Here is a 14,069-nt window from a genome sequence, read left to right on the forward strand (position 1 = left end):
TGTCCATACTTACTCTTACTTAAAATGAGAACATCACAATGCATTTTAACATGGCAAAAGAAAAATTAACTTTTTGTGACTCTAAAATTTATATATTAGAACAATATAGTTTTGATAACATAAGAGTTAAGGGCAATATTTTATTTTTATACATGTCTAAACAGTAATTATTAATTTTGAAGAGTGAGTCCCCTAAGTTAAAATAGACAGTTGTAACTGAAAGACTGAAAATTCACAAGTCACAGATACCTAAATAGTTAGTCCAGTTGTTGCTTTTAGTTCTGCAGCAATTTATCACTCTCTTGGGCTTTTGGCATTCTCCTGGGTTATGATTTGGTGAAAGGTCCGCAGGACAAAAAGTGGAACATGTTCAGTAGACTGAGGAGAAATGAGAAAACTGATGTACCTACAGATAATGAAATCCTCTACAGTGAATAACTTAGGTGTCTGAATTCTTTCACAGCTCTTATCCTTCTATCCAGGACTTGGTGGCTATTCTTTTCAAAGTAGAGGCATCTTGTGCCCTATAGGACCACATACAACTTACGAAAACTGTGTAGTTATAAAACTTGCCTTTTTGGAAGGTATCTATAGCTGAAAATACACTAGATTTCAACTTAAATTGCCACTAAAACAAACTATATAAAATGTCACAAAAATAGGTATATAATATCAAGGTTATTTATGTATGAGTACATACATTCATATATGCACTTGTATAATATACACAGTGCTTTCAGGAAATACATGTATATATTATTATTGTGATTCAATGGAATTTTATGAGTCATACCCCTCGTGTCTCCAGAGCATTTGGTAAGAACCTCTAAAATAAATTTTCAGTGAAGGAAACGTTTGCTTTCCTGTTCATTTTGGTAGTATCTCAAGCGTTTGGCATCACAGGGATTCTAGAGGCCCTATTGTGTCCAGACAGCCTGCAGACAGAATGCTCAATCTGGTTGTGGCAACTGCAGCAGTTTTCTGAAGCAAGCTAGGATAGGGGTGATCTTTAGCTTTTGTTTGCTTAAGGGAGACTCTGCCACAATTAATTGCCTCTGCGAGCCACCAGTAATGGAGCTTGTAGGCAACACAGCCCGGTTCCTTTTATAATTTTGTTTCAGTCTTATTTTTTTAATCTAGGACAAGCTTAGATTAGAAACATCCAACTGGCAGCAGAAATAGCCCCATCAGCACTGTAGGTCAGTGGTGTGCTGAGCAGCCTTGACCTAATTTTGACAGACACCTGTCACATGGCACAACTGAAATGTAAAACCTGTTTTTGGATGTCTGGTCACTTGTGTGTGGACTCTGAAAATGGAATGTATGTGTGCTCACATCAGCTCACATATCAAAGATCTGAAAAACCCAGCTGCTCTGTGGCCTTTTGCTTTCCTTATTTACCTGAATCCTAATTGACACCTAGGGGAGTGTTTTTATTCCCTCTCCTACCCCTGCATTCACCCTCTTGAACCTCAGCTTTAACAGTAGCCATTAACAGGTGACACTATGTCTAAATCTAGATAGACCTGGATCTGTTTTTTATTCTCATTTGATATACTCTTTTTTTTCCCCCCTTTTTTACTATTAGGTTTTTAGATTTGATCATAGTACTTTTCCCCTCTTCCTAAGGAAAATGAAGGGGCCACTGTAAGGCAGAGCTTACTAACCACTGCAGATGGTTCAGTCCCTTGGCCCTCAGGCAAGTGGATGGGGACTGGGGTAGCCAGAGTGCCCTTTGTTTACCATAATGTGCTATGGTTATACAAATAATATCTTTTGTGTGGGCCATGATATGAAATATGTATGGAGCCCTGCCCTGTAAGGGATTATTAGGCAGAGAACTTTAGTGATTGACCCTACCTACTCCAGGGTATAGTTAGCTTTTTTGGGTTTTTTTAACAAATATAATTCACATACCATACACCCACTTGAAGTGTATAGTTCAGTGGCTTTTAGTGTTGCTGAAAGGGAATCAAGACCAAAGGTTGAAACTAGTGGCTTTGCCAAAGAAGGTCAGCCAATTTGAGGGCTCATAGTGATAATCCAGAATCTCGCATGGGTGGGGATGGAAGCAGAGGAACAAAAAATAACATACAAGGAAAATTCTAATATGCCCAGTGCTTATGCACTTTAAAGCTTACTGTATGTATTACCTCATCACAGTGCTTTTCATTTCAGAAGACTTTCCTGTATATACTTTTATTTGATTCTCTGTGGTAGGTAGGGCAGAGATTAGGTCTATTTTAGAGAGAATCTGAGAAATTCAGTGGTAGAACTGGGGTCCAGAATTAAGGTCCAGCGTCTCCTAGTCCAATGCCCAGTTTTCTGCATTTCATGGATTCTTGTTTGTTGTTGTACTTCAGAGTGTTAATTGTCTCCTAGAAAAAGGAAAGAGCCAAAAAGTAAAATTGTTTCTTTCTTAATATCAGAAAGGAACTTATATCCCTTTACAGTAGTCTGTACTGTGATGACATTTGTTTTAGCTAAGTGCTCAGACCAATTCTAGATGGGATTATTTATGAGTAAATAGAAGATCATACTTATTACAGACCAAACTGACAGTAACAGGAAGCTTTAGCTTATCCAGTGGTCAAAAGTTTGTTGTGTTAATAGGACCCAGAAGCAAGGTGCAAGGTTAAAAGTAATTCTCTTTTTCCCTTGCAGAGCCAGTGTCTTTGAAGTGTGATTGTTCAGTGGCTTGAGTATATGTCCACAAGTAAATGGTGCAGGCATGTTCGGAAAGGAAGCAAGAAAGAATTTATGGCTTATTAAATTGCACCAACTAGCCACAAAGGGATTAATAGTCAAATTTGAATAAGCTAATTTGTAAATTTGATTAAGTATTCTTTTCTAAGCCTGAAAATTTGAAGTTATTCAAAAGCTTTCCGGAAAGCCCTTATTTTAATTACATGTTTATTTTTAATACTTCAGCACCATTTTACTTAAATTCAGCTGAAATGCTTGCATTATTTTTCCTAATAAAGTGAATGAAATGAAACAAAATTGCATGAAAAATTGTAGTTTACCTCTGATTTAAATCTTTCATCCTGTTTCTTTCTTTGTATATGCTTTATTTTCCTCTAATCTCTGTGAAAACTAAGAATGACCAGATTCAGAGTGATTTAGAGATTCCAAAAATAGTACTGTATCTCTTGGTTGACATGAAGTTAAAATTCCAGTCAGAGTCTACATACAGGTTTCTATATATAAAGTGTTTTCTGCATTGTTGAAAATAAAACCAAATTTTTTTTTCCTCCAGTTACCTGTTTATGCATTCATTTTCCTACGTAGGCACACTTGTGTTACCACCTTAAAATCTCTGAGATAGGTGATGTTAATTCATTCACTTACAACTGTTGAGAATTTCCTATGTGAAACCTTATATAGGGCACTGGAGGAGTAGGGGAGGGATGGTGACATATCACAGTAGGCAGGTGGGCAGGTTCCTCAGATCTCTGAGGAATTCAAATGGAGAGCCGCTGAAACTTTTTGTACAAAAATGTATTGGGCAAAAAGCAAATAAATAATTTCCCATTTCACATTTGAGAATGGAGAGATGTGCTTGCTACTCAATGAGTTTCATTAGTTTCTTGTGCTGTAAGAAAGAAGAAAATTACAGCTTCTGGCTGTGTACCAGTTTGCTAGGATAGAGCCAGTGGTTTAGTAATTTGATAGTTAGCTTTTGTTTTGTTTTTAACAAATACAATTCACATACCATACAATTCACCCACTTAAAGTATACAGTTCAGTGGCTTTTAGTGTAGTCAGAGAGTTATACATTCATCAACATAATCAATTTTAGAATATATTCATTACCTCAAAAAGAAGTACCACACCCTTAGCCATCATTCCCCAATACCTCCAAACCCTAGGCAAGTGCTAATCTACTTTAAGTCTCTATACATTTGCTTATTCTGGACAGTATACAAATGGAATCATATAGTATACGGTCTTTTGTAATGGTTTCTTTCAATTAGCATAGTATTTTCAATGTTTATCCATGTTGTAGCATGTATCAGTACTTTATTTCTTTTTATTGCCAAGTAATATTTCATTGTATAGATATATGGTGTTTATCCATTCATCAGTTGATGGACATTGGTTTTGTTACCACTCTTTGAGTATTATGAATAATGCTGCTCTAAATATTCACATGCAAGTCTTTGTGTGGACATATGTTTTCATTTTTCTTGGATATGCACCTAGGAGTGGAATTGCAGGATCATACGGTAACTCTATGTTTAACCATTTGAGTAACTGTCAAACTGTTTCCAAAGAGGCTGTACCATTGTGCATTCCTATCAGTATAAGAGTCCAATTTTTCCACATCCTCACTAACACTTGTTATCTACCTTTATATTGTAGCCATCCTAATATGTGTATCTCATTGTGGTTTTGATTTGCATTTTGCTGATGGCTAATGATGTTGAGCATTTTTTCATGTGCTTATTGGCCAGTTTTCTTAGGAGAACTGTATATTCAGATTATTTGCCCATTTTTTAATTGGGTAATTTGCCTCTATTGAGTTGTAATATAAATACAAGTCACTTATCATATATATGATTTGCAAAAGTTTTATCCCATTCTATGGGCTGTCTTTTCATTCTCTTAATGAGAATGAAACACAAAAAGTTTTAAATCTTGAATATGTCTGATTTATCTTGATTTTTTTTCTTTTGTTGCTTGTATTTTTTGTGTCATACCTAAGAAACCATTGCCTTATTTTAAAGTGACAAATATTTATGCTTATGTTTTCTTTTAAGATTTTTATATGTTTAGCTCTTACTTTTAGGTCTTTGATCCATTTTGAGTTAATTTTTGGTATATGGTGTGAGGTAAGAGTCCAACTTTATCCTTTTGCATGTGGATATACAGTTACCACAACACCATTTGTTAACAAATTATTTACTTTATCATCAGAGAAATGTTTACTGGGTAGCTCAAAGTAATATATGTCAACACTCTTCAAAAGATGGAGTTTGTGGTGTATAGGTATGACTCTAACCATCTAGGTCCATAGCAAATTACTAGATGTCGTCTACTCTTTATGAGGTCATCTAGAAATGAACATCAAGCACTTGAAAATTTTGAAAAATTACATTTTAAGCTGACAAATAAAATATACTCTACACTGTTTGAAATTTACTTTGTTTCCTGTGAGGCAAAGAATCATAGTTATTCCTGTCACAGAACAACTGTGCAATTTGTTAGTGCTGAAATAAGCATAACTTCAACCTGTCCTGACAAGTTTGTATTATTATACGTTTATAAAGGAATCAATAGTCTCATTCTATTTCAATGTACTGTATTTCATGCCGTTGTTATATGCAAGAAGAAAATACAAGTCTTTATTGCCTGAGAACAGATTCTTTAATAGATCAGTGAATTTGTTTTGAAGTTACCATTGGCTCTTTGTTTAGCTACTTTGAGCAAAAGAAAGAGATCTGTGTATTTTGAATGAATTAATACCTAAATCTATTTATGAAGCCCCAGATTATATTGGCTGCTCTTAAGCCTTTCTAGGCCAGGCGCGGTGGCTCACTTCTGTAATCCTAGCACTCTGGGAGGCCAAGGCGGGTGGATCGCTCGAGGTCAGGAGTTCGAGACCAGCCTGAACAAGAGCGAGACCCTGTCTCTGCTAAAAATAGAAAGAAATTATCTGGCCAACTAAAAATATCTAGAAAAAATTAGCCGGGCATGGTGGTGCATGCCTGTAGTCCCAGCTACTCAGGAGGCTGAGGCAGGAGGATCACTTAAGCCCAGGAGTTTGAGGTTGCTGTGAGCTAGGCTGACGCCACGATGGCACTCTAGCCTGGGCAACAGAGCAAGACTCTGTCTCAAAAAAAAAAAAAAAAAAAAAAAAAAAAGACTTTCTATTACTTACAAGACAAGTGAATCCTAAATGCATGATATATATGTTTATTTTCCTGCATATCCTGGGTGAATCTTTGGTAGACACTTAAAGTAGGAACATGAGAAATAGAAGGGACATAAGAGACTATGTAGTCCAAATTTTCTCATTTTGTAGGTAAGGAAATGGAGGACCAGAAAAGTGACTGAATTGCCTTGGGTTGTTTATCTCATTAGTGGTAGAGTAAGTCTGAGTGCAGACAACAGGACCTCAAGTAGAAACAATATTTTGCCTGTAGTTTGATTGCATTCTCTTCCGTATGAATCCAGCTGGATGAGGTGTGGATACTCAGCATTTGACCCCTTATACTTAAGACATTTATATAACTCAAAAAATACAGTCTGATCATTGTGTATACAAATGGTCTTCTACATGAGATTTTCATGAAAAACTCATTTTAAAAACACCTTTTCAGAAGAAAAATTATCACTCTTTATTTATTCTCATGTTTAACACCTATCACTCTCAGAAGGATTTTCTTACATCTGAAGGTTTCTTAATTTGGAGTTCATGAATCCCTAAGAAATCCATTTTGTGGGGGTTTCTGAACCTCTCAAATTCTATGCAAAGTTAAGTTTACAACTTTTGTAAATTTCTCAAAGAACCACTACCCAAAGTCAACCTGGATTCTCTTTCTACAGTTTAATCCATTTCTTTTTGCCTTATCCTCCTTGGAAGATATTTACTCTCTTCATATTATAGCTCTGCATTAATTTGGAAATCATTACTATTTCCCAAATGAAAAATCTCAGATCATTTTAACTTTTTTCATGGGCTCTTTCTTTTCTCCACATTTTAAATAATTTTTTAGCTGTCTTTTAAACCCTTCCAAATTCTTCATAAACCTGAAAGCCAAGAAACTCAGAATTAGAAATCATGTACTAATGAAGCTGTAGTTTAGAATCTTGTATCTGCTGACAGTGATGTCAGAGGGTTAGGGGAAGCAGATGCAAAGCTGGGGAGATAGGTCTTGGAATGGCCCCCACTAAGTATAATAGGTTAGACAGATCCTGAAGGTCAAAGCAGACAATGGGTAAGAGGCTCAGGTAAAGCTTATAGGATTGGAAATATTCTAAATTTCAAAGTAGTAAATAGATCCTGAATAAAGGGAATCAGGATAGAAAGTAGGAATCAAGCCCAGACCTGAAGGTGAAACAATCCTGCAAACAATCTGGAACACAGTTTGATGTATGTGAACAAACTGTCACCTTTCTTAGAAAAATGAATCCAGTCTTCCAGGATTGAGACTCTTGATATGGGGAGGTGCTGCTGTACCTTGCAATACAGATACTTGCCTCCCAGATTTCCTTTTTCTTTGCAACCTCTGCAGTCACACTAGCCCAAGATGTTAGATTCCTGAGGGTTATGTTCCTAAGAGGTGTGAGTAATGAAAGATAGGGTGGAGAACCTGCAGCCTCAGAGCCATGTGTGGCCTTACGGACCCTTGAGTGTGGCCTTTTGACTGAATCCAAATTTTATAGGAAATATCCTTTTAATAAAGGGATTTGTTCTGTGAAGTTTGGACTCCGTCGAGCTGCTGCACTCAGGGATCTGGAAGCCCACATGTGGCCTTGAGACCGCAGGTTCTCCACCCCACTGATAGCAACTGTGGGCTGTTTCTGTAGGAGGAAGGCAACAAATACACATCATGCAGAAAATTTTTATACAAGTAACTTGGCCTTAAACTGACTCATGGTTAATATCTCCTGGATGAGATGTCTGATATTCTCTATTTTTAACCTATTTGTTTCCTCTCCTTTATTAATGTTTATCTATTATTTCATTTGCTGTTCCAGTTGTGCTAAGGAGATTTGGGCATAAAATTTCCAGGTGTGAGTCAAAAGATTAATGAGGGGAACAGCAACACTGAGGCCAGAGCAGTAATAACAACAATAATTTGAGACAGATCCCTAGATGAATTTGTGGGATAAGAATTGTGCCAAAGAAGTGAGAGAAATGTGAGAGGGTATAGCGGGAAGAATGGCTTTGGTGATACAGCCTAAATTACACTCATGGCTGTTTGTGACTGATTGTCAGTTTTACTCATGTATCTCTAGTGGCTGTTTTTAGGGGTGTTAAATATAAAAGATTGAATTTAAAGAGTAATTATCTGTATAATTCAAGTTGAATAAAATCTCATTTGCCACAAATTTTAAGTCAATGGAAACAGAGTACCTGAATTATATTTATATACCACCTAGAAAAAAAAAAAAAAGCAAAAAGATTATTTTTAAGTTACAGCAAAAAATATATATATATATTTGGAAGGAGGGATTCCCAAATGTGTAAACACTTAAATTTAAAACAAAATTTACAGGTTGATTAAATGTTTATGTAAGAACTAGTCTCTGTGCCTTTGCTTTAACTATTTTTCCCTCCCTTTTACTTGTTTTTTCTTGAAGGTCAGTTTGAGACCTATCCTGCCTATGAAATAGAGTAGTGCCTACTCTGATGACACTTTGGGGTATAAATAAAAGAATCCATATCCAGCCTTTACCGTAGGGCTGGACACATAACCAGCAAAAATAATAGTTAGGATGGTGTTTTTCCTAAATACTCTGATCAAAATTTAACTTCTTTATTCTCTGACCATAAAAAAAAAAAACCCACTTACTACCTATACCACTTTTTAACACTTACTATCCTATTTATTTTAACTTTTCTGCTTTAGATATTATAGTTTTATCTACATAATGAAATTGTAGGCTCCTTGATAGGCAAAGATGGACGATATAAAACTTGTTGAATTGGATTGAAAATCAACATTTACTTACCTTAGAAGCCATGTGGTTTTTATTTATTTATTTATTTATTTATTTTTTCCTCAACAGAAAATGAAAGCATTAGTAGAAAGGAGGAGAAGTGCTCCATCTCTTCTCCTGGATAAAGCCCTGCAAAAACAGCCTACAACCAGCAGGTGAGTGCAAGGCTTTGCACTGTACATCTGGTATGTGCTTGGAACTTTATGTTACATAAAGAGTTTTGCAGATCACATTTTTTTTATGTGTGGATGTTGTTTGCTTTCCATTAGCACCAGCATTCTCTGTTTAATAATAGAAAATATGACTTCTGTTCTGAGGTTATTTAATAAGACTTAGTCTTTGTGGGAATCACAAAGCCTTTTAGAGCTGGTGTGTATGCTCGGTTGGTTTAAAACTGATTCAAAAGTGAATCTCACATCACATAGTACACAAACATATGGATTCCACATTCTATCAAAATTTATTTGTAGAAACAATTAGCAGAATGCTGAAGAATGAATGTTTTGTTATGCATAAAAGTTTGCTTATTTTTTATAAGGTGATGCCTGTGCATGGATAAGGTGATTTTTTTCACCAATTTTAGATATGAAGGAAGATAACAAGATTAAGATTATAAAAAATGGAATATTGATTTCTTTTAGGCATTATTGTCTAAATTAGTGAAATTTGAAGTGGAAAAACAGGCTAAATACCTATTAAAGTGGCCATTTAACCTATTGTGACTATTTCAGTGGATGTTTTAAGGCTCTTTCATAATGTGTAGAAATTGAATGTATATTCAATCATTAATTTATTCATTCATTTTTGAATGGCATTTTAACTCATAGGACTCTTTATGTTCAAAGGAATTCTGTGATGACTTTCTTCTAAGCTATGAATCCTTTTATGTAAAGTGAAGTCCTCATCTTCATTTAAAGTGAGGATATATCTATAACTATGATATTTTTATGAATGTGTTAATTTAACATAAAATGTATATGAAAAGACATGGAAAATTTCTAGTGCTGGAATAAATTCTATATCCAAACCCCATTTAATGAAAGTTATCAAAATACTTAGGTCACTTTCTTCTCAGTACTCAGCAAGTTCTCTCAGACTAAATACTCTTTCCAACCTGTCCCCAAAATACATATGCTTTAGTCATTGGGTTAATTAGGAAATGTAAACTCCTTTTAATAGGTGCCTAATGAAAATTTAATTACGAATATATTCTGCAAAATAAAAATATAATAATACATTTCAATGTCATATATAAATGACTTTTGGATTGTCTGCATCAGTGTATTTTTGCATTAGTGGATAAATTACCTGATCTCTGAGCCTGTGTTTTCCTCTGTAAAGTATGGGTCATAATGCTTGCATTATAGAATATAAAATGAGGAAATAATTTAAAATGCTTAGAAGATTAAGTTATTATTAATTGCCTTCTTCCCTTCCCTTTGATGTATTTCATTTTTAAGCTTCAAACTTCCCAGCACATCTAGTAATATCAAACTTGTTAATAAAATGCACCTACTTTATCATCATAACATGTATTACTAGAAGTGGATCACTGATCCTGGCTCATTATATAGTGGAAATTAAGTCAAAAACTTCCCATTGGTCACACAATTGATTAGTGTCAGAGACAGAACTAGAACCCAGGCGTCTGGTCGTGATGGAACATTCTTTGCATTACACAAACAAAAGGGGTATGATATAGTGTCTAAGAGCGTGGACTCTGAAACCAAATTCCCAGTTCTGAATCTCAGTACTTCTTCTTACTAGCTGTGTGATGTTGGGTAAGTTTTTAAACCAGAGATAATAATGACACCTACTTCATAGGATTTTAGGGAGAAATAAATGGGTCTTACATATATAAAGTTCTTAAAGTAGACTCTGGCACAAAATCAGTGGCATATATGTGTAGGCTATTTATTATTGTTAGTGGTAGTAGCAGTAGTAACAGCAGAAATGCACATTATCCTCGTAGCGAGACTCTTTAAGGACCATAGCAGATGGGAAATAAAAAAGATGAAAGATTCAGAATCTGGAAGCCAGCTAGAGTCTAATATTAAATTCATTTAGCATTTCTAGGTTTGGCCTGAAGCAAGATTAGCTTGGAAAATTACGGATTTATTCTTAGTAGACCCTGACAACACTTGAGGTCTCCCTAGGCAGAGGTTCTAAGAATGCCTAGAATGACTCTGGGAAATGAAGGTTTGAGCCATGGAGGATTGACCTGGTTTGCTCAGCCACTTAAAATGAAGGGGCTCTAAGAAGTTCATGTGTGCCAATGCTATTAATAAAGATTAGATACGTACAGAATTGGGTGGTTTGCGATAAGGGTGGTAGGATAAGGAAGCCCAATGAGCATTGGATAACTAGGAAAGCAGCCATTTGCTAATTGGCTTCTACTTCCTTTTAGTCAGTTCAGTTCACTCATGTTGTGCATGACCTCACACCACACACACACACACACACACACACACACCCACACCCATGCTCACATTGTCCTGATTAGACTATCTCTCATTGTGTTCTACAAATTCCTCATCATCTCGTTTTCTTTTTGCTCTGTAATGTTGCATCATAACTTTAATATTAACCTAAAATGGATGATATTAATAGCTTACTTTCAAATGAGGGAAGTACATTTATACTCTGGATTGGTTTACTGAAGACTGTAGAAAAATCTACTTGCATAACAGAATGAAAAACTGCTTCTACCCATGATAGTTTAGTGTGAACCTTCCAGATACAGTAAACAGAATGAGCTAAATGACCTCATAAAGGCCTCTCTCATGCTGACTCTAAGGTAGTTCTAGTAACAATTTGACATAATTTAAAGGAAAAGTCAACTTAAAAGAGAAGTCAGTGGACTTTCTTTTGGAGTTTTATAAACTTTCTGTACCTAGATACAGTTTCTTGGCATAAGACTTTTAAAATCTTGAACTTTACAGGAATTTTTTAAAAACTTCAAGACTTTTTCAAAATTACAATAAACTATACTGACATGTTATCTTAGAAAAAAACCTGCACCTAACACTATTCCTTGGTGTTGTCCTTCTTCTCATGACATACTTTGGATCATCCATGGATCTCTCAGTTGAAAACCTCAGAACACATTGTCTAAAACTGTAGGAATAGACCTGACTTTTTATCATGAGAGTGTATTGAATTTTGTCAAATGCTTTTTCCTGATCACTGTCTATTGAGATGATCATGATTTTTTTCTTTTATAATTTGTACTATGCAAGTTAATGATTTTTAAAAACGTTAAAACAACTGCATTCTTGGAATAAAGTTCACTTGGCCATTCTATCATATCCTCTTCATATATCGTGTAACTCAATTTTCTGAAGGATGTTTTTGGAACTTTTGCCTCTATATACATGAGGGATGTTGGTCTGTAGTTTTCCTGTGATATCTTTGGTTCTGATATCAGAGTAGTGCTAACTTCTATGAATGAGTTGGGAAGTAATGTCTCTTCTTCAATTTTCTAAAAGAGTTTGTGTAGAATTACTATTATTTCTTTCCCCTAAATTTTGGTAGAATTCACCTGTGAAGCTCTTTGGACCTGGAGTTTTGATTTGTTTTGAGGAGGCTTTAACTACATATTAAACTTCTTTAATAGGACTATTCAGGTTGTTTATTTCTTTTTGAGTAGGCTGTGGTTGATTATGTATAGTTCAAGGATTTTTTTCATGTCGAAAGTTGTCGAATTTATAGTCTTATAGTTCTTTGTAATCTTCCCTTATTATCCTTTTAACATCTATAGAATCTGTAGTGATGCTACCTCTTGAATTCCTGATATTAGTAATTCTAGTATTAGTTTATTAGATAGTATATTATATATCAGTATGTTCTATATTAATGTATTATATAAGGTATTATATAGTATAATATTAGGGTCTTTTCTTTTATATCTTAGTCCTGATGAGTCTAGAAAAAAGTTTTAACAACTTTATCAATATTCCCAAAGAACATAATAAGGAAAATATATCTTTAGAAACAAAACATGTCATGACTGAATTTATATTGATTTCCAATTCAGATTTAGGACTATAGGTATTTGTTTAACTTAACCAGTCTATGTTAACATTCATGTGTTTCCTTTCTTTCATGCTGGGAATATCACTTTCAATGATACTGGAAATGTAGGAATTAGAATATGACATAATTACATTATAATGTGCACACAAAAGTTTCAGGGTAACAATATCAACACTATCACTGCCAATACGATTAGTGGAAATAGTTTAAGTTTTCTTTGACAACCATTTTTATCCTTATGACATATCCCAGTGGTAAAGCAGAGTCATATTACTGTTTTCTAAAGTCATTTGGAATAGTTTATATGGTTATGCCACTGGACACAAATTTTGGTTAATTTTTTTCAATTTTATTTTTAAAATGTTTTAAAATTTTTATTTGGTTTTATAATTATATAAATTATGTAATATTTACATAGTTCAAGTTGAGTCTATTAAAACAAGATGTATTCAGAAAAGTTTAGTTTTTATTTGTCTCCTCAACCCTGTTTTTTCCCTTTGTCATCAGTAACTTGTAAAAAATTTAATTTTTTAATATAAGTAAATAAGAATATATACATATATCTTTCTTAGATAAACAGTAATATACTATATTCTTTTTCCACCTTACTTTTTTCACATTATGTCTGTACAATCACTCCCTACAAGTATACAGAGATATTTTTCTTTTCTTTCTATAGCTTCCTGGTAATTCATTGCTTATATATCATGGTTTATTCAGCAGTCCCTTGCTGATGAATGATTGATTACATTGTTTTCACTCTTTCTTAAATAAATGATCCTGCAGTCAAAAACCTTTTATGTTTGTTAGATATTGCCACATTTTCCCTTTGTAAGGGTTATACCATTTCCATTTTTACCAGTGATGTAGAGGAGTACCTGTTTTCATACAGTCTAACAGTTTCTTGATAGGGTGTACCTGAGTGCTCTTAATTTAAATTTCTATTAATGTGAAGTAAAGATTATATTTTAAATTATATACTAAAGAAATGTGAATTATATTTATTGTGCTGTGAAAACATAAGAAATGCATGATATAAAAACAAACTCATCAGTGCAGGATAGAAATAGAAAATGTTTTTTATATAAAAATAAATGTTGAATTATTGTTTTAACTATATCAGTTTTTGAAGATATATAATTTAGATGTGTTTATGATGAGAGTATCACTGAATTTTTCTTAAATTTCTGGCATTTGTCCCCAGATCATATTTTTATATTAGAATTATAATAAGTAAAATTTTACTGAACTCTCAACTCATTTGTTGTAAAGGGCCTTTTTCAATTAACTTTTGAGTATGAATTCCTTGTCCTCCTGCTATTTTTTCCCCCTCATTGTGTTTTTATCCCCCTGTGTTTTGA

The 14,069-nt window shown here is 34.2% G+C and overlaps 1 protein-coding gene across 1 annotated transcript in view; it reads left to right on the top strand.

Annotated features, from left to right (window-relative positions):
• The window catches only part of ARHGAP20 (Rho GTPase activating protein 20), a 78,744-nt gene that overhangs the window by 6,939 nt on the left and 57,736 nt on the right, over nt 1-14,069 (top strand). Inside the window, exon 2 of the mRNA XM_045556643.1 lies at nt 8,743-8,828. Coding sequence (XP_045412599.1) covers nt 8,743-8,828 — 86 coding nt within the window. The remainder of the gene's footprint in view (nt 1-8,742; nt 8,829-14,069) is intronic.

The sequence above is a fragment of the Lemur catta genome, chromosome 7 (assembly GCF_020740605.2).
Source record: "Lemur catta isolate mLemCat1 chromosome 7, mLemCat1.pri, whole genome shotgun sequence".
In the NCBI taxonomy this organism is placed as follows: Eukaryota; Metazoa; Chordata; class Mammalia; order Primates; family Lemuridae; genus Lemur; species Lemur catta.